This window comes from Chanodichthys erythropterus, chromosome 15 (assembly GCF_024489055.1).
Source record: "Chanodichthys erythropterus isolate Z2021 chromosome 15, ASM2448905v1, whole genome shotgun sequence".
NCBI classification, from domain to species: domain Eukaryota; kingdom Metazoa; phylum Chordata; class Actinopteri; order Cypriniformes; family Xenocyprididae; genus Chanodichthys; species Chanodichthys erythropterus.
This window is the reverse complement of record NC_090235.1, coordinates 26,830,802-26,851,384: the sequence shown is the minus strand read 5'-3', so window position 1 is coordinate 26,851,384 and position 20,583 is coordinate 26,830,802. Positions and strand designations below refer to the sequence as shown.

Sequence of the window (20,583 nt, the reverse complement as noted above, 5' to 3'; positions counted from 1 at the left end):
AATGTCATTTATTACTCACCCTCATGTCGTTCTACAGCCGTAAGACCTTCGTTCCACTTCGGAATACAAATTAAAATATTTTGATTGGCCTCAATGCCATCCATAAAAGTACTAAAAAGATATTTAAAACAGTTAGTTCAGTGGTTCTACCTTAATATTATAAAGCGACGAGAATACTTTTTGTGCGCCAAAAAACAAAACAAAATAACGACTTTTCAACAATAGTGATGGGCCGAATTCAAAACACTGCTTCAGAGTTTTACGAATCGAATCAGTAATTCGGATCTCCTATCAAACGGCTAAACTGCTGAAATCAAGTGACTTTGGTGCTCCGAATCACTGATTCGATTCGCAAAGCTCCGAAGCAGTGTTTTGAATTCGGCCCATCACTATTGTTGAAAAGTTATTTTGTTTTTTTGGCGCACAAAAAGTATTCTCGTTAATAACATTAAGGTAGAACCACTGAACTCAAATGAATGTTTTAAATATCTTTTTAGTACCTTTATGGATGTTGAGAATTACATTGGCATTGCTGTCTATGCCGGCCTCACTGAGCCATCGGATTTAATCAAAATACCTTAATTTGTGTTCCGAAGATGAATAAAGGTCTTACGGGTGTGGAACGACATTAGGGTGAGTAATAAATGACATTATTTTCATTTTTGGGCGAACTAACCCTTTAAGTGTGTCAATTTCTATGCAGTTGCTAAGGTTTTTTTTTTTTTTTAGGCGGTTGATTTTATGATATTCTGGTCCCATTATAGTTTTTTTTTTTTTTTTACAATGTAAATAAGTCTAATCTCATATAAGGAGTACTGTGCACTTCTACTGAACAAGTCACATGATTTGAGGTGTCAGCCCAAATTTAATGGAGAAGTTAAATGCCAAAAATCTGTAACCAAGTACGAGCAAAAGTAAGAGTGTTACTTGCCTTTTAATAAAAAAATAAGAAGGAAAACGACCAAAGGTTTCTTTCTGTCTTATGTTTATTGTCATTTAATGTGTACAATTCTGCATGTGTGGAATAAATAAAGGAAACCAATGAACAGGACCACACAGTCTCACATGAACATAAAAACATAATGGAATGTAATGAAAGAACATTTAGAAGAGCATAGGTTTATAACATCGACACCCAAAAGACCCCAAGTAGAATATTTGAATGCTCTTCACAAAATATTGATCATCTGGCCATATAAACCACAACTGCTTAAGGCACATCTAATAACCATACAGTACTTAAGACAGTCAACATTTAAACAGTTTATTTTGGTGACCAGCAAACAACCCTTTGCAAAACAATGAGTTTATGGGTCAAAATTATATGTAATGAACAACATCAGGCAGGACATATTCTGGATGGATTAAAATATGACTTTGGTCACTGTATCAGACAGAAGGATGAACAGTTACAATATAAAAGAGCAATGGCAAGATGTACTGTTATATAACAGCTTTAAGACACAAAGCTCTACTACAAAGAGCATCCATCATAAGGCTTCATAATTGCTGGTATTCCTATAACCATTTCTTTGGTTTATTATCCTAAAAAAGTCCATCTGATGAGGAACTGATGAGGAAATCCTAGAAAATGTCACCTCTGGCTGGCAGTTATTAAAGTGTTAAATGTGCGTGTCAACAAACATACAAAATAAAACCATTTAGAAGCATCTGAATCTGAGATTGACCAAAACTGGCGAACATGTTAGGACACCGTCTCCCCTCTCGTAAACTCAAATGCTGCTGCTTTATATGAGTGTGTACGGTAAACCTAACACATTTCCGCTGTAGTATCTGCACACAATGACAGTGCTCCTGTAAAACAGTGCTTTCCACAACATAAATGCAAATACAGACTGTACCTTCACATTACTTTTTGGGGACAAAGAAAATAATCCAGCATAAAACAGCATGTAAATGACAGACAAAACGGAAAGACATTATTCAAACGGCAGTCACTAAAAAAGAAGCAAATTTTAAAACCAAAAAGTCTACATTTATCTAGTCTGGACTAAATGACACTTTCTGTGTATTAGACTAAAAGGTCACACTTGATATGAGAAAGAAATCTTTATATAAAGTAGGCCCAAAATTAATTAAACTTTAGTAACATCTTTAATAGTCATTTTCCCAACCAGAGCTACAAGAATAAAAAGAATATGGCTTTGAAGTCTGGAGTACCAATAAAACAATCCTTCATCTCAGTAAACAAAATTCATTATCTAGCAAATGCAACATGAATGTCTGTACCGATTTCAATTAACTGGCCTAACAAAAGTGGAGCCTCATATATGTAAAACTGATGTGAAGCTCACAAAAGGAGAAACAATCTAAAAGTTTTTATTCTTAAAGGCGGTGAATCTGATTTCAAGAAAACACCATATTACGGTCACATTGACAAGTCTTTAACTGCATTGTGTCCACTGGACTGAACTTAGTGTTTAAAACACAGTCAGAGGTCTGAGGGATCAGAGGCACAGGGTGTGCTTGTGTGTGCGTGTGTGTTCAGGTGTTTACTCAGAAAAATATTTCAATCCTAATCTCCATTGGTCCATTCCGTGCACGCTCAGACTGGAAGATGCAGACATGCAGTTTTGGCTGGAATTTTGGCTTATTCTCAAAGAAGTCTGGGTAATCCAGGTTTATTGGTTTAGCTTCCTTTAGAGCTGGTGTTTATTCTTTTTTGTGATCCTCAGGCAGATTGTCTAGGTCCAAACCAGGTTCTGCCACACAACAATAACACATTTTCTGTGTTTGCAATGAAAGTGTATCTGAAAAAAGAAAGATCAATGATCAGTATGTGAAAATCATCCAAAATAAACCTGCATACAAGACTAATGGTGTGCAAAAGAGTCAGATAAGCCTTAAAAACCTCTTAACTAGTCTGTATGTCTAAGATCAAAATGGTATATATTAATTTGCCTGCTCTAAAAATCATACTCATTATAAACAAAGCATTTAAAGGGTTAGTTCACCCAAAAATTAAAATTCTGTCATTAATTACTCATCTCATGTCATTTCAAACCCGTAAGACTTTCGTTCATCTTCAGAACACAAATGAAGATCTTTTTGATGAAATCTGAAAGCTTTCTGTCCCTCCATAGACAGCAATGCAATTGAAACTTTGATGCTTCAAAAAGTTCATAAAGAGATCGTAAAACAAATCCATATGATTGAAGAGGTTTAGTCCAAATTTTCTAAAGAGACAAATCGCTTTATATAATGAGATACAGATTTTATTTAGGCTTTTATTCACATATAAACATTGTTCAACTCACACATCAGTTGTGGTAAACCAAACGGAAGCTCAAACGTTTGACGTGCGAGAACCAATGAGGTTCATTCTCATTTGTTACACAGCACATTTGAGCTTCCGCAAGAGGCTTGTTCTCACACATCAAGTAGGTTTGGTTAAACTTGTTTGTTCACTGATCAATGTTTTTATGTGAGTAAAAGCCTAAATTCATTCTGTTCAGCTTATAAAGCGATCGAGTCTGTTCAGAAAATTTGGACTAAACTTCAATTCATATGGATTAGTTTTATGATATCTTTATGAACTTTTTGAAGTGTCAAAGTTTCAGTTGCGTAGCTCTCAGATTTCATCAAAACGATCTTCATTTGTGTTTCGAAGATGAACGAAAGTCTTACAGGTTTGAAACAGCATGAGGGTGAGTAATTAATGACAGAATTTTCCTTTTTGGGTGAACTAACCCTTTAATCAAACTCCAAAAAGGCTCTTTTGCAGGATCTGTGACATCACATGGGCAAACACATTTGCATATGACTACCTCCAGAGCAAGACTTTCAACAAATAGTAACTACATCACACCAAAGGCCAAGGCCCCAGCCAATGCCGCTCAATCGCTTAATGGCTGACATTTGCGTACACTGGATGTGAGCGTCATGTCGCGTCAAAACAAATAAACCCATTATAATCAGTGACGCTGTCTACACTGGATACAGTATACAGATGCGTGTTCAACATTCTCCACACACTTGAGTCTGTCAACAACAGGACAGATGGAAGAGTGAAAGAACGTTTGCTTTGACGCATCCAGTTTGAACAGCTGATCCCAGTGTTGGAAACAAGTGAATGGTTTATATTAATGGTGTCCCGAATCGTGTCAGAGGATTTTGTGTTTGTTCGGAGTATTTTATTTTTATTTTAAGAAACTTATGATAGATGAAGCAGCCAGAACTGTAATGGATCTGACAGCAGCTGCATCACAAACCGTAAGTAAAAAAAATGTATTACGGTTTTATATGGATAGCATTTTCAAAACACTTACTCACACACAATAGCGAGTGGGCGTTGATACCGTTTTCTATGCAATGAGATTAGCCAATCATAACAATGCCCATTTAATGACAAGCCTTAAAGGGTTAGTTTACCCCAAAATTAAAATTCTGTCATTAATTAAAAGATCTTAATTTGTGTTCCTAAGATGAACGAAAGTCTTGCGGGTTTGGAATGAAATGAGGGTGAGTAATTAATGAAGGAATTTTCATTTTGGGGTAACTAACCCTTTAAAGAAGGTGCACCTTAAAAACAGATCATTTGAGACAGAGGGTCAGAATGAGGGTTGAAAATAATCATTTTCCCACATATATATTTGTTTTGGGTTTTTTTGTGCAAAAAACATTATTAATATATTAAAACAATAATGTATTAATATGATCTCTTTATGAACTTTTTGAAGTTCATAATGCCTGCTTTATGTTTCAAATAGTAAATAATCTGAACTCTAGATCGAGTAGCATTCTTCCTATCTCGAGGCCCCAGCACACATACCAAACGAGAACCAAATCACTTATATCTGGAAAATATCATCGACATGTTCGCACCAGTATGAGCGTTGTCTGTAGGGGGCCGCAGATTTGGAACGGGATTGATGATGGCCTCAAGGTGTTGCCCTCTATCTCCAACTTTAAAAGACAACTAAAAAAATATTATCTATTAACCTATATTTAATATAAACTGTTTTCTCATGGTCTACTGGGATGTATGTGTATGATTGTATGTGTATGTATTTTTATGTCAGTATTAGTGTGCTCTTGTGTGTTTTTTTTAGTTCATTTACCATCGTCTTGGTTATAGGTGGAAACTGCATCTTGTGTGTTCCACTTATACTTAAAAAAAAAATTCTTCTTTCTTTTTCTTTTCTTTTCTTTTCTTTTTTTTTCATAAACAATGGACCCCCACTTATAAGCTTTTTTTTTTTTTTGCTTCTTTGGGGGACCCATTTCACTGTACCAACGTTGTATTTCTGTACCCTTGCTGTATTACGGATTACGGATTGTGTTGGTAGTGGTATTTGTGAATTTTGTGAATATTCCTTGAGGTTCACTCATAAAGAAATATCCATGTCATGATCTCCTTAAAAAAGGTTTAACTTATTAACAGCCTTAATAATTAAAATATTAACTATATTGTCTGAAGGAAATGTGAGCAATGCTTGCCCATGGAAATTTTAAGAGTAGGGTGTTGTAAGTAGTTGCCAAGCATAGTTACACCTTATGGTTGCCAAGGTGTTCTGAGTTGTTATTAGATTGTGGTTTATGGGCTCAAGCCAAAGACCCACACCCAAATCTCTCGGACATTCTAATAAGTCTAATAAGTATATTATTCTATACAACTGCGTCATGAATGTTGTAACACAGAACAGCAGTCTCAGACAGATGAAAACAGTACAGTCATTGTTCATAGTAAAACGATTTGCAGTACATACAGATTATTATATAGTCAAAACACTCCTGTTTCAAAACAGTGCATTCATCTTGGGTTCAAATTCATTATACAACACCACATTTATGTATTTATGCAACAGAAACTCCTAGAAGGCAAACTGAACCTGGTTGTAACATGTATGTAGGTTAAAAAATATAAACACTTCGTACTGCTTGCGGCAGAAATCAGAGATGTGCAGGTGCCCAGCTGAACTAATAAAGATGAGACAAGAGAAACGAGAGTTTCTTGCATGTTTGTGTGCTCACTCACCGAGCATGTGTCCCAGAAAGGCGGGTCTGGAGCTGGGCGGGAGGTGCACACATATGTAATACACAGGAGCCCCAGAGAGCGCAACAATGATTCCCACCAGAGAGTTTATGGTGTCACTGTAGAGCGGTACAATCACCAGAAACACGCTGCACATACAGTACACTATAGGGAAGAACAGACTCAGCTACATGGAAACAAAAACACACAGAGTCAATTAAGCACTTCATAAACCAGGGCAATAAAGAAATAAAAATGTCAACTGTTTTGCAAGCATGAAATATAACTATTATCTAAGTAATTTAAGGCATCATAAATGTGCTCCTGATACACAAACTGCCCACACTCCTGAATGATGTAGCCATCTGATGTATATGGGTATATGACACAAAAAACTGGAAACACTTTCACAAAGGCAAAAGTCTAAATCTGTCACTGTTTGGATTTAAATAGACAAATACTGAAGAGTCTGTGACTGTATAATTATTGATTTGATTATTATGTTTCTAGCATGTTCCATGTTTGGGAACAGTTCTTTTAACCCTTAAAGATGGAGTGTGTAGCTTTTCATCTCTTAAACAACCATGTAGGATGACAATGTCAAGATTCATCAGGCTCAAATTGTGAAAAAATGGTTGGGAGGGAGCATAAAGAATAATTTTCATGCATGAATTGGCTGACCTTAAATTCATTGAAAGTCTTTGGGATGTGCTGGAGGAGACTTTACAGAGTGCTCACCTCTTGCATTGTCAAAACAAGATCTTGACCAAAAATTGATGCACCTCTTGATGGAAATAACTTAACAACATTTATTTCCATTAAGAGGTGCATCAATTTTTGGTTTAGACTTCAACCTTAATTTTTATGAAGTGACAAGAATACTTTTTGTGCGCAAAAACAACAAAAATAACAACTTTATTCAACACTGTGCTTTACTGCAAAAACTGCGTAAGGAGGATGACAGGGAAGTGAAGAGACTGTTGAATAAAGTCATTATTTTTGTTTTGTTTTTGGGCACAAAAGGTATTCTCGTCACTACATAAAATTAACTTTGCAACACTGTAGTCACGTTGACTATTTTAATGATGTCTTTAGTACCTTTCTGGACCTTGACAGTGGTAATTAAATTGCTGTCTACCGAGGAGTCAGACAGCTCTCGGATTTCATAAAAATATCTTAATTTGTGTTCCGAAGATAAATGAAAGTCGGGTGTGGAATGACATGAGGGTGAGTAATTAATGACACAATTTTCATTTTTGGGTGAACTAAACCTTTAAGGCTCTCCCTCACATGAGGAGCACTACTTGTGTACATGGGAGTTACTGCAGATGAAGACAGTTCAGAAGCTGTCACTTATAATGGTTAGGATTGATTAGGACTACATAAGTAGACGGTAGCTAGGTAGATCACTAGGTTTTGGATCACAGCTGTTGACTTACCTTAACAGGACGGGGCAGGTCAGGTGCTTTAATACGCAGGTAGATTTGACTGCCTATGGAAAGGCCTATGAACAGCCAGTAATTAAAACTGAAGTAATTAATTAGCTGGAACACATCTTTCACACAGAGGAATATGAGTGACATGCCACCCTGTAGGGGGAGGAAGAAAAGCAGGTTATACTGATAAGCATCCTCTTTTTTTAGAATGCAGATATTCTGGATTGTATACATAGTACAGGCATGTCTGAGCCTGACAGCTCACATTAAACAGCAGGGCTGGAATTGGTGTGTAGCGCTTGACATGAATCATGCAGAGGACATTGGGTAAATGACCCTCACGTGAGCCCACAAAGAATAACCTAGAGGAAAAAAAATTTGGCTAAGAAAGTGCATTCCTGTCACTAGACATCGACTCAAATGACAAGACTATTAGAACAAAACTTTTACCTGGAGGCAGCAATGATAGAGGAGTTTAAGCCTCCATAACAGGAGATGGCCACAGATATAGGGATGAGCCAGCTAGCATATCCCAGCACATAGTCAGCAAACGTCTGGATTAGATACAAAAGCAAAAGGGTTAATTAGTTATAAATGGCTGACATTGTGTACTAGTTTGTCTAAATAAATAACACTATAAATAAAACACTAAAATCAGCAGATGTAAATGCTAGTGAATTTAGGCATCACAACATTATAATGTACAGTATGAAAATGGATATTAATTTTGAGATTTGCTAAAGATTACATTGAACAGTGTTATTAAATTATTAGTGTTTTTAAAGAACCGAGCGTTAGATGATGGCAAAGGTAATCTAAATATAAAAATAGAAGAAATGAGCATGAAGCAATGAGCAATGAACAATTACACTGTGCTCCAAATTATTATGCAAGTTACATATCAGTGGGATTTCAGTACAATAAACATTCAGATTTTAGTTTTTCAAAGAAAGTGTTTGTTTTATTTCTCCATATTTTTTAGATAACTATATAGCTGTCCTTTTTATAGTTCTAAATTTCTCAAAAATCTTATGATAGTTCGATAATCTCCATTCAGTTTTCACACAATATTAGTTGTTTTCATGCCTTTTGAAAGACAGTGGACCATTTTTATGCTTTTAATCTTCAGAAAGATCTTTCTTCCTCCCAATACTGCATGAGAACTGTGACTTGCTTAAATGTGGAAAAAACTCTTTAAGCAGTTTTTCGAAAAAACTGGCAAACTACTTAATAAACCTGTCTGAGATTGATACCAGTTATTTAAAAAAGATATGAGAAATAAAACAAACACTTTCTAAACTAACTAAAATCTGAACGTTTATTGTACTGAAATCCCACTGATAAGTCACTTGTATAATAATTTGGAACACAGTGTAAATATACAATTTCAACTGATACATTAAAAAAAAAATCTTTATTATCGATAACTGATATGTTGACCAAAGGTTGATCTAATGTTGTGCGTGGAGCACTGAAGAAAGCTATGGGCTTTAAATGGTCTGCTCTCTGGTCTGATTTAAAACACTTTGCACTTTTCACATGCAAAAGTAAAAATTAAAGATATATTTTTGATAAAACCTTTTTTGGTCTGAATACTTTTTTCGGTCTGCGGACAACTTCTGCTGATTGGAAACAAACAGAGAACATGTTTTTCACAACTTGTTGCTAATCTCTGCGTATTAAAATTGGACAGGACAGCAGAAACAAAACAGTATATCAGACACAATAAAACAGTTTGTGGGGCAGAAATGATGGATATAAAAACTTTCCACAGAGCAGCATACTAGCATAATTATAAGCAGCAGAGCGTCTGTGGCTGTGGACTAATGTCATCGAGAATCTCCAGAGAGAGGACTCTGCCTCAAGCTGCTCTCCTTAACTAGATCAGTGTAACAGGAGATGAAAACATGATCAAATCTGGAGCAAATAAACTAAACAGATGCTGTCAATTAACTTGCATGTGACATCTAGGATCATGTGGGTTAAAAATTAGTTTCGCTATAGTAGCTTTAGCTATTCAGATGTGATGATAAAACACAAAAGTAGATTCTTTTTATCATATTTTGGCTCCAAGGTAGTTTTACTCACCACAGCCACGGCTTCACTCGATAGCAATGTTTCCATGTCCAGCACTGCATAGTAGGCGATATTGGTCAGGATGTAGATTACTGTGACAATGGGCATGGAGATCGCTATTGACAATGGCAGGTTTCTGTAGCGGAGGAAAAGAGATTTGGCTTGCAACAAAACTGCTGGACATTAATTCAAGCTGAAATGTGTCATTTCGGTGCCATAGGGGATTACAAAAATAAACAGGTTTTCCAGATACACTAAATCTATCTGTCACTGGTCAGTAAAATAGTCCTGCCTCAAACCTGCCTTATGGCATTGGTTGAGCCAATTGTTCTGTGTCAGCCAGTATATGAGAAATTATAATTGATACTTACTAACTCGCAATGAGTATAATTGTAGGAGATCATCTTTATTTTAAGTGAAATGTCATGAATATTCATACCTCTCTGGGTTTTTAATCTCCTCTGTGATGAAGTTGAGGGTGTCCCAGCCTGAGTAAGAGTACAAAGCGGCGTACAGAGCCAGAGCCATGTTTCCTGGATCCAGCTTAGAATTCTCAAATGAATCTTTAAAGTTGTTTGTTTTTCCTGTGGCACAGCAAAGCAAATGCAGTCAAACTTTAGAAATAAACAGTAATGACTCACAAAAATATACATGTGTGGTCTCATGCTCGGCAAGGCTGCATTTAGTTGATCAAAAATAGATTATAAACAGTATAATTGTGAAATAGTATATAATTGTTCATATTTTAATGTAGTTTATTCCTGTGATGGCAAAGGGGAATTTTCAGAAGCCATTACTTCAGTGCCATAAGATCCTTCAGAAATCATTCTAATATTTGGTTCTCAATAAACATTTCTTTTAGTTATCAATGTAGAAAACAGTTGAGCTGCTTAATATTTTTGTGGAAACGCGTTAATTTTTTTTTTTTTTTTTTTTTCACGATTCTTTGATTAATAGAAAACTAAAAAGTACAGCAAAATAGAATTCTTTTGTAAAATTATAAATGTATTTACTCTCAAATTTGATCAATTTAATGTGTCCTTGCTGAATAAAAGTATCCATTTCTTTCAAAAACAGTAGTACTTCTGAACAGTAGTGTATTATGGGTGTCAGTATGTTCACACCTTGGGCCAGCACAATCATTCCAGCGATGATAATGACAATGAGAGCCAGAACTTTAGCCACAGTAGAGATGACCTGAAGAATGGCCCCCCACTTCACCTTCATGCAGTTCACAAAGGTCAGAAGACCTGCAGAGGAAAGAGAAATAGGCATGTCCATATAAATGCCTAACAATATATACAGCAAAATTGCTGGTTTAAAATTGCTGGATTAAAACTGCTGGTATTTCTCAGTGTCACGTTTGATCATTTGGGTTACAGTTAATGTTTAGCAATTACTAGATTTCCTTGTTAATCAAGATGAATGTCAAATTTCCATTGTGTCAACCAAGTATTTTGGTTCACTGGTTCTAGGGCTATAAAATTAGGCTGTGTGTGTTTTGTCAGAACAGAGTAAACCCTCAGCTCCTGCTTCTGTAATTTTACTGACTGGTAATACAAGTTCCTCCGTTCATGGCATCCAATTTCACCAACAAAGCTATTCACTCATTGACAACAATCTCTGGCTCTGAAATGTCATTGCTACATAACTGCAGATGTTGTCACGACTGGACATCCTGCCGCTGTGATACTCAGGAGATGAATTGAGGTACTTGTGTATCTGATTTAATCCCAGCCCAAATGGCACCTCGTTCTGATGAAATTGTACAGATCAAGCCCAAATAAAGTGCTATTTGTCACAAAAAGAATAGAATTACACTGTTACATAAGCCTGTAGCTTTGTGATTTAGGCCGACTGTTTGTCAAATACTTCAGTAAGTGGACTTTACCACAGTAAGTAGCAAAACATGCCACAGGGTGACAAATAGCCAAGAATTCCTTTGAACTCAAACAAACTGCACATGGTCTGTGGCAACAATCACCAATGAATTCTTAAAGGTTCCATGGTAGTCTTGGCAGTGTTAAAGTATTTGTTTGGTATAAATAAAATGCCAACCAACACTGACATGAATGGAGAGAGCAGCCTGGCAGCCGCAGTGGAATTAACAGCTGAACTAACAGAAACATGCTTCAAGATTTGCAGAGACATTACTCACTCCATTTAGACTAAATAAACAAAGCACATTTATGCAAAAATGTATGAGCATGTACTTTAGCCAAATGAAAATGCTGACAATTTATTCACCCTCATGTTGACGCAGTGGAGACTCACCTGTTGGATTGTGTAATTTTAACTTGTTAATACTGAAATTACACAATTCAACAGTCCACAAAGGAAGTTCACACAAAAGAGAAAAATTCTAAGCAAATTCACACTTTCCGATAAAGGAAAAAACAGGATCCTGGATTTAAAGGTGCCCTAGAATTTCTTTTTAAAAGATGTAATATAAGTCTAAGGTGTCCCCTGAATGTGTCTGTGAAGTTTCAGCTCAAAATACCCAATAGATTTTTTTTAATTAATTGTTTTAACTGCCTATTTTGGGGCATCATTAACTATGCACCGATATATAGGTTGCGGCCCCTTTAATTCTCGTGCTCTACGCCCCAGGAGCTCGCGCTTGCCTTGAACAGCATAAACACAGTTTACACAGCTAATGTAACCCTCAAAATGGATCTTTACAAGATGTTCGTCATGCATGCTGCTTGCATACATCGGATCATGCTAGTATTTATTTGGATGTATTACATTTGATTCTGAATGAGTTTGAGGCTATGCTGCGTGGCTAAAGCTAACATTACACACTGTTGGAGACATTTATAAAGAATGAAGTTGTGTTTATGAATTATACAGACTGCAAGTGTTTAAAAATGAAAATAGCAACGGCTCTCGTCTCCGTGAATACAGTAATAAACGATGGTAACTTTAACCACATTTAACAGTACATTAGCAACATGCTAACGAAACATTTAGAAAGACAATTCACAAATATCACAAAAAATATCATGATATCATGGATCATGTCAGTTATTATTGCTCCATCTGCCATTTTTCGCTATTGTTCTTGCTTGCTTACCTAGTCTGATGATTCAGCTGTGCACATCCAGACGTTCTGCCCTTGTCTAATGCCTTGAACATGGGCTGGCATATGCAAATATTGGGGGCGTACATATTAATGATCTCGACTGTTACGTAACAGTCGGTGTTATGTTGAGATTCGCCTGTTCGTCGGAGGTCTTTTAAACAAATGAGATTTATATAAGGAGGAGGAAACAATCGAGTATGAAACTCAGTGTATGTCTTTTCCATGTACTGAACTCTTGTTATTCAACTATGCAAAATATAAATTCAATATTTAATTCTATGGCACCTTTAACTTACTGGAAGTGACAGACACATTTATGTGTGTGTGTGTTGCAATTTCTTTATTAATTCAGATTTTGAAGAAATGTATGAAGAAAATTAAAGCCAAAAAAAAAAAAATTACTGCCGATATTAAAAGGGGTTTAAAGAACAAAAACTCTCCATATTACTTTATTATTTATTAATATCTTGAGCTTGCTTTTATTTTTATATTTTTCCTTTTAATTTTAGTTAAATTTTTAGTAACTTTGTTATGTGCTTTTGTCATTTTTTTAGGTTTTAGTGCTGTAAAACCTTAATGTTACAAGACGAGAATACTTTTTGTGCGCCAAAAAAAAAAAAAAAAAAAACACTGCTTCATGAAGCTTCGAAGCTTTACTATTCTTTTGTTTCGAATCAGTGGTTCGGAGCATGTATCAAACTGCCAAAGTCACACCCCCAGTGGCAAACCACTGAAATTTCGAAACACTTATGGCGTAACAAAGCCTCGTTTACTGAAATCACGTGACTTTGGCAGTTGGATACATGCTCCGAATCAGAGATTCAAAACAAACGATTTGTAAAGCTTTGCGTACAAAAAGTATTTTTGTCACTTCATAACATTAAGGTTGAACCACTGTAGTCACATGAACTGTTTTGAATATGTCTTTAGTAGCTTTCTGGGCATCTGAAAGTGTTAAATATCTTGCTGGCAATGTGTTCTGAAGATAATTTGTGACATTAATTTGCGTTCTGAAGATTAACGAAGGTCTTATGGATTTGGACCAACATGAGGGTGAGTAATTAATGACAGAATTTTCATTTTTGGGTGAACTAACCCTTTAAGAATAACAACACTGATTCAGAGATGTTGTGCATCTTATGAAGTCAGTATATTCCAATATATGTATTTATATTTTGCATGTAAATAAATAAAGGGACTGTAAGGCAAGCAACCATACAAACTAAAAGAATTATCTAAATAAAAGCATGCAGATCCGTACTATGCTCTGCTACAACCCCCAGGTAGCGGCATAAATTGGTATAGTTTATTTTTAACATGTTGACGCTCTATTCACAGTAATCTCACACACACTGCACTGTGCGTACTGTAAACAGCAGTGAATCTCTGGGAAAGCTGGCCTTTATTGTGCCACTATGTACACTGTGTAAGTGCTGTTACATTTGTGTTTATCAAAGCAATCTCTCCATGCATACATGCACTTACCTATAATGAGAGCTGCAATAAGCCGTACTGCATCATATGGTGCCGGGCAGCTGGGGAAGAATGGTTTCACTAGGTAATTAGCAAAAGTAAGAGCAATGACCGCCTGGCAGGCCGGCTCCACGATCATCAGTGAGGTCCACAGACGGATAAAGGCCAGGAAGCCCCCAAAGGTCTCCAGGATGTAGGCATAACTGGCTCCCGATTTACGAATGGTGGTGCCTAGCTCGGCGTAGCACAGGGCACCAAAAACAGAGAAGATTCCTCCGATAACCCAAACCACCAGTGACAGACCGTAAGATCCTGTATTCTCAAGAACACCAACGGGGGAAACGAAGATGCCCGAGCCAATCATGTTCCCCACGATGAGGCAAACGCCATGCAGTAACGAGATCTCTTGCTTCAGACGCATGGAACTGGTGGAGTCAGCGTCCCCCATGATGAACTGGGAAGACTGAACTCAAGAGGCAAGGGTACTACAAAAATCAGGAATAAGGAATGTTGGACCATCAAGCACACAAGGATCCGTTCACCTCAAGCCTGGAGTTTCCGCATTATTGCATTTTTCTTTCTGCATCAAATCTAGAAGGTGATAAATGAGATAAAATTCAGTTAACAGCTAAATACAACTACTGCGGTACATTGTTGACAACACAAAACATTATTTACTCCTTTTAACACGCCCTCTTGGAGAACCAGTTTTTTAATTGAGCCTCAATCATTTCACCCACACCTGCTGCCCAGGGTGTCATAAAGCGACTGCAGTGGCATCAGTAGGGAACCAGAGAGAAAAGTGAGAAAGAAAAGACAAGTGAGAAGAGAGAACCAGGCAACGCTTCGGTGGGTGCGGTCATCGATAACAACGTGCAACTGTTTTTAAGAGATAAATCTACTAGAGATAATGTCTTTCATTTGACACTAAAACATGTGAGCAAGCTCATTTGAAAGATATGCAACAAATATAAAAGTATTCAATTTGTAAAAGTCATATATTTTTAAGTATGGCTTAAGCACTTAAAATCCTTTTGAGGCCATTGAACAGCATGTTCTGAATGTTGACTCAAAGGGACAATTGAAATTTAGTTATCAATTACTCAGCCTCATGTCATTTCCAAACCCATAAATTAAACTGGTTAATCCTCTTATGGGTTTGGAACAACATGAGGGTGAGTACATTCGGTTATCATTTTCATTTTTGGGTGAATTATCCCTTTAAAAGATTTAACTTTGACAAAAGGCCAATTCTGCAAATTCAAATGTTACAGCCACTTTGACAACTGAAAATGAACGCCAATGTTTAATAAATCAAACCTCAATTGTTTCATCGACTGAGTTTAAAGGCATAAGGGACAGCTCACTCAGAATGTGTTTTAGCATTGCAATGTGCTGCTTTCCAGTGTTTTTTCTATGTATACTTGCGCTGGATGGACGAGTTTGACTGTTGTGCATTAAAACATTACATAAAAAATTCAACTTTTTAGACCTTTAGAACTTTTTAAAATGTCATTTATTACTCGACCTCATGCCATTCCACACCTGTAAGACCTTCGTTAATCTTCGGAACACAAATTAAGATATTTTTGTTGAAATCCGATGGCTCAGCGAGGCCTGCATAGCCAGCAATGACACTTCCTCTCTCAAGATCCATTAATGTACTAAAAACAAAGTCACGTGATTTCAGCAGTTTAGCGGTTTGACACGTGATCCGAATCATGATTCGACACGCTGATTCATTAGGCTCCGAAGCTTCCTGAAGCAGTGTTTTGAAATCAGCCATCACTATATGTCGTTTTGTTGTTTTTCTGGTGCACAAAAAATATTCTCGTCACTTTATAATATTAATATTGGAACCTCTGTACTCACATGAACGGATTTAAATATGTTTTTAGTACATATATGGATCTTGAGAGAGGAAATGTCATTTCTTTGAATGCAGGCCTCACTGAGCCATTGGATTTCAACAAAAATAGCTTAATTTACGTTCTGAAGATTATTGAAGGTCATGGAACGGCATGAGGGTGAGTAATAAATTAGATTATTTTAATTTTTGGGTGAACTAACCCTTTAATTTATATGTATCTGCACATAAACAATTGGGTTATATAACATTAGAATTTTTTTTTTTTTTTTTTACAAACATCTTGTGTCTTGTATTGTACAATTTGTTGCACTCATGTATGCCATTGTTAAGAACATAAATGACAATTGTTTAGAGGCTTCTTAATGCAGAGCCATGGGTGAAGCGTGAAGTCCTGCTCCCCCTCTCTGGATGTAATTTGGGCGTAATGGTTGGAGATGGAACCTACTCAGAACTCTATCCCTCCACCCATTAGATCCACAGAGGTGGAGCTGGATGTCACTTGATTTATTATACTGCATCTCCAGTGAGAATGACAGGAACAAAATGTGCACGTCAAAGCTGTTCTGAAAGTATACAGGAGTATTAAAACAGCTGTGAAGCATGTACACCTCCTTTTCAGAATACGGATTATGAAACTTAATCTGAAAGTGATAAAGAACAATAAAGTGATGTGAACATGATCATACAAAGGCTACCGGCGCTTAAATACACCCGGAAGATCTACTAATATCGTGTTGGTAGTAAAAATATAAAACCATTTCCTCATTTATGGGTCACTAGTGCGTTTATATTTAAAGCTTCCGTAGAATCCACGCGCTCCAACATTCTGGCAAAGACTTACGTACCCGGGTTTAAATGTTCGCTTCGCGCCAACTCAAAACTGCTTCCTTCACTTTATAACAGCATAAAAAATTACATTACACAATGATAAAAAAAAAATTGCTATCGTTTTATAAGTGCTTCATCTCTATATATGGTCAGTAAAATACGTCTCTATCAATCCGTTTTTTTCCCACATGAGCGACACGTTAAAGGAAGTTAACAACACGTTGTTCAGGTTTAGTCTTAAAATTTTCTGAATACCAATCTCACAATTTCCCGTCTAACTTTACAATTTAAATGTTACTTAACCTCTGAGCTAAGAATACGTTTTCCCCCGTAGGATAAACGATAAAGACGACATCTCTGACTCCCATCCACATCTGTTAGCTAGTGTAGTATTAGCTGTTTCACACAGACACACGGCTCTACTACAGCACTCACACTGCTAACACTACTAGCAACTGATGCGGATGGAGTTGAAGTGTTAAATATCAAGTTTAATTGATTTACTCATCAGACCTCACCTGTTCTCTGTGAAGAAAGCGTGAACCATGTGCGTGGATGAATGTCTGAGCGGATGTGGAGCTGTGAGAGAGGAGGAGGAGACTCGAGACTCATGATATTATCCAGCAGTGCCAGTAGCCTAATACTACAGCTTTAAACTCACTGAAACATTAGGCCATCCTCCTTCTCCTCCTTCACCTTCAGCTCCAGGAGGCCAGCACTGTTGACTGCTATATGACTGGAGTGTTTGTGTTAGAGGAAGTAAAGGTTATTATTTTCAGGTGCGTTATTTGAGTAAGTATTAAAGTCTCACAGCATAATCTCTTGAAAAAGTTTGATACAACCTGAATTCTGGAAATGTTGAGACGTTTTTTTTTTTTTTTTTTTTTTTTTAATAAAATGAAAACTAAAAGACTTTCCAATCACATGAGCCAATTTTTTATTCACAATAGAACATAGATAACACAAATGTTTAAAATGAGAAATTTTACAATTTTAAGCACAAAATGAGCTCATTTCAAATTTGATGCCTGCTACATGTCTCAAAAAAGTTGGGATGGGGGCATGTTTACCATGGTGTAGCATCTCCTCTTTTTTTCAAAACAGTGTGAAGACGTCTTGGCATTGAGGTTATGAGTTTCTGGAGTTTTGGTGTTGAAATTTGGTCACATTCTTGCCTAATGTAGGTTTCCAGTTGCTGAAGAGTTTGTGGTCGTCTTTGACGTATCTCTACAGGTAAAAGATCTGCACTGTAGGCAGGCCAATTCAGCACCCGGACTCTTCTATGACGAAGTCATGCTGTTGTATTAACTGCAGTATGTGGTTTTGCATTGTCCTGCTGAAATGCACAAGGCCTTCCCTGAAATAGACGTGCGTCTGGATGGGAGCATATTTTGCTCTAAAACGTTTACATACCTTTCAGCATTCATAGTGCCTTCCAAAACATGCAAGCTGCCCATACCGTATGCACTTATGCACCCCCATACCATCAGAGATGCTGGCTTTTGAACTGAACGCTGATAACATGCTGGAAGGTCTCCCTCGGCATCTGTGATTTCCAACAAGAATGTCACATCTGGACGCATCTGACCATAGAACACTTTTCCACTTTGAAACAGTCCATTTTAAATGAGCCTTGGCCCACAGGACACAACGGCGCTTCTGGACCATGTTCACATATGGCTTCCTTTTTGCATGATAGAGCTTTAGTTGGCATCTGCAGATGGCACGGTGGATTATGTTTTTCTGGGCCCATTTAGTAATGTCATTGACACAATCATGCAAATGAGTGATGCAGTGTTGTCTGAGGGCCCGAAGACGGGCATCAAATAAAGGTCTTCGGCCACCATGTCCCTTATGTACAGAGATTTCTCTTTTTTTTTTACACACTCTTTCAGAGACTCTGCCTCTCTAAGACATCCCTTTTATAGCTAATCATGTTACTGTTACATTTCCCTTTTCTCCCAGACTCAATTTCCCAAGATCCTCCTGTCTCCACCCCTGCACTCGTCATCTGCCAGCTCCAGCCCTCTCCGAGCCCGCTCCAGCCGGGGTGCATGTACCTGTGGGTGGGAAACTCCTGGGCGGGGTTTTGACGTCGCCATGGCCGTCCACGGCTCCAGACCCGACATGGCCTTCCACGGCGCCGTAGATGGAACAACCGGGAGGGAGAGGTACTGTCACAGTTCCCTTGTCTCCCGGACTCCATTTCCCAAGATCCTCCTGTCTCCACACCTGCACTCACTTCCTCGTCGTCTCCCCATCATCAAGGATTACCTGCACCTGTTCCTGATCATCTGCACTACCTATATAATGGACTCACTATAATGGACTCACTCCCTTCACTCCTTGTCACTCCTTGTCTGTCCTATTGTTAGTATTGTGTGTGTATCGCTCCTTCGTGTTATTAAATACCTAGTTTTGTGGATTTCCGTGTATGCCTCATCTCTACCGCACCAGCACCGTAACAGTTACAGACCTGATATCAATTAACTTAATTAGTTGCTAGATGTTCTCCCAGCTGAATCTTTTCAAAATTTCTTGCTTTTTTTAGCCATTTGTTGCCCCCGTGCCAACTTTTTTGAGACCTGTAGCAGGCATCAAATTTGAAATTACCTCATTTAGTGGATAAAAGTGTAAAATGTCTCCCTTTAAACATTTTTGTTATCTATGTTCTATTGTGAATAAAATATTGGCTCATGTGATTTGAAAGTCTTTTAGTTTTCATTTTTTTCAAATGTAAAAAAACATCCCACCATTTCCGGAATTCGGGTTGTAGATGCAAATTAAGTAATTTAGCTGTTCTTACTGCTTAAGCTGAATAATAATAATAAAGCACTGTCATGTGCATTATAGTGTGAAAATGTCCTGAAGGTAACTGGTTTAAAAAGAGATTTGTGTGGAATTTATTTATGCAGAGCTGTCACCTCTTTCACTGAGCACAGTGCATTCTTGACCATTGCCATGCTGGAAACATAACAGACCCCCAGTTTGGCTCAGTTCTATTTTAGTTAATGCATACCCATGAATTTTAATTAAACTATTTCTCACATTTAGGCTACAACAATACTCTCACTGCTCTTGAAATCAAATTTTCCTACTGACCATATCTGAAAACTATGCAAGTGTCATTCAAGCATAACCAAAACTCATTTTAAATTCATTAAGGACATTATTTTGATTAATAAATGACTTCAGATATCTGGTTCATTGACTATGTCCTTTTAATGTTTAGGTAATTCAACATAGACAGCAGCAGCTTTAAGATTAGTGCTGCACTGATAAACCAACTTGCTCTCTTAACATGCTTGCAGTTCTGTCTTATCTTAGGACATTTCTCCTGTTTAAATGTTGTAAATGAAGCCTTGCACTTGGCTTTAAACTGCTCTGATGTTTCCTTAGTTAAGGATCTAATGCCACCTAGTGGTTGAAAATAATAATGCAGCGACTCTAGATCCTGAATATTTAGGCGTGACCCTGAGCTGACATGTCTGATAGTAGCAAATACTGGATCCATGAAGAATTTAGGCTTCAGTTTAGATTAAAAATTAAAAAATAATAATGAAAACATGAAGATAATAATATATTATTTTAAATTAAGCAGGTCTGCATGATTGTTTGGCTCTGAAATGCCAATTTGACCTAAGGATTATTTAATCTTGACCATGCTGTGAGATACAGGGGTCTCCTCTGTCTAGTAATGCAACCCTTCGCAATCCTTCATTTTCTGCTGTGCAATTTCTAACCCGATTTGTTCAGACATCAGAACCTTTATTATTTATTGTGCAGACTTTGCTTCCTTCATAATTTATGCTTACATAGC

General features: G+C 37.1%; 1 protein-coding gene across 3 annotated transcripts; it reads right to left on the bottom strand.

Moving 5' to 3' along the window:
- Positions 1-977: 977 nt before the first annotated feature.
- si:dkeyp-120h9.1 (Y+L amino acid transporter 2-like) lies at positions 978-17,412 on the bottom strand. Of its 3 annotated transcripts, none has more exons than XM_067411403.1 (10): positions 17,282-17,412; positions 14,078-14,656; positions 10,632-10,757; positions 9,947-10,091; positions 9,520-9,643; positions 7,882-7,985; positions 7,697-7,793; positions 7,435-7,584; positions 5,999-6,182; positions 978-2,771 (listed from the first exon to the last, which is right to left on the bottom strand). In XM_067411403.1, exons 2-10 carry the CDS (start codon positions 14,511-14,513, stop codon positions 2,674-2,676), a joined length of 1,464 nt encoding a protein of 487 aa, XP_067267504.1. In that variant the 5' UTR covers positions 14,514-14,656; positions 17,282-17,412; the 3' UTR covers positions 978-2,673. The 3 variants fall into 3 exon arrangements, with proteins under 3 accessions (XP_067267504.1, XP_067267505.1, XP_067267506.1); XM_067411404.1 differs by having other exon boundaries at positions 17,277-17,348; XM_067411405.1 differs by lacking the exon at positions 17,282-17,412 and adding an exon at positions 14,744-14,842.
- Between the last annotated feature and the right edge of the window lie 3,171 nt (positions 17,413-20,583).

Bases quoted from the DNA above. Each gene is read 5' to 3' on its own strand.
- si:dkeyp-120h9.1 (XM_067411403.1), bottom strand. From the start codon at position 14,513: ATGGGGGACGCTGACTCCACCAGTTCCATGCGTCTGAAGCAAGAGATC. The intron at 7,794-7,881 runs GTAAAAGTTTTG...TTTTTCCTCTAG, and splicing joins TCTATCATTGCTGCCTCCAG to GTTATTCTTTGTGGGCTCAC. The intron at 2,772-5,998 runs GTGAGTGAGCAC...TTCTTTTTTCAG, and splicing joins CTTTCTGGGACACATGCTCG to ATACACTTTCATTGCAAACA.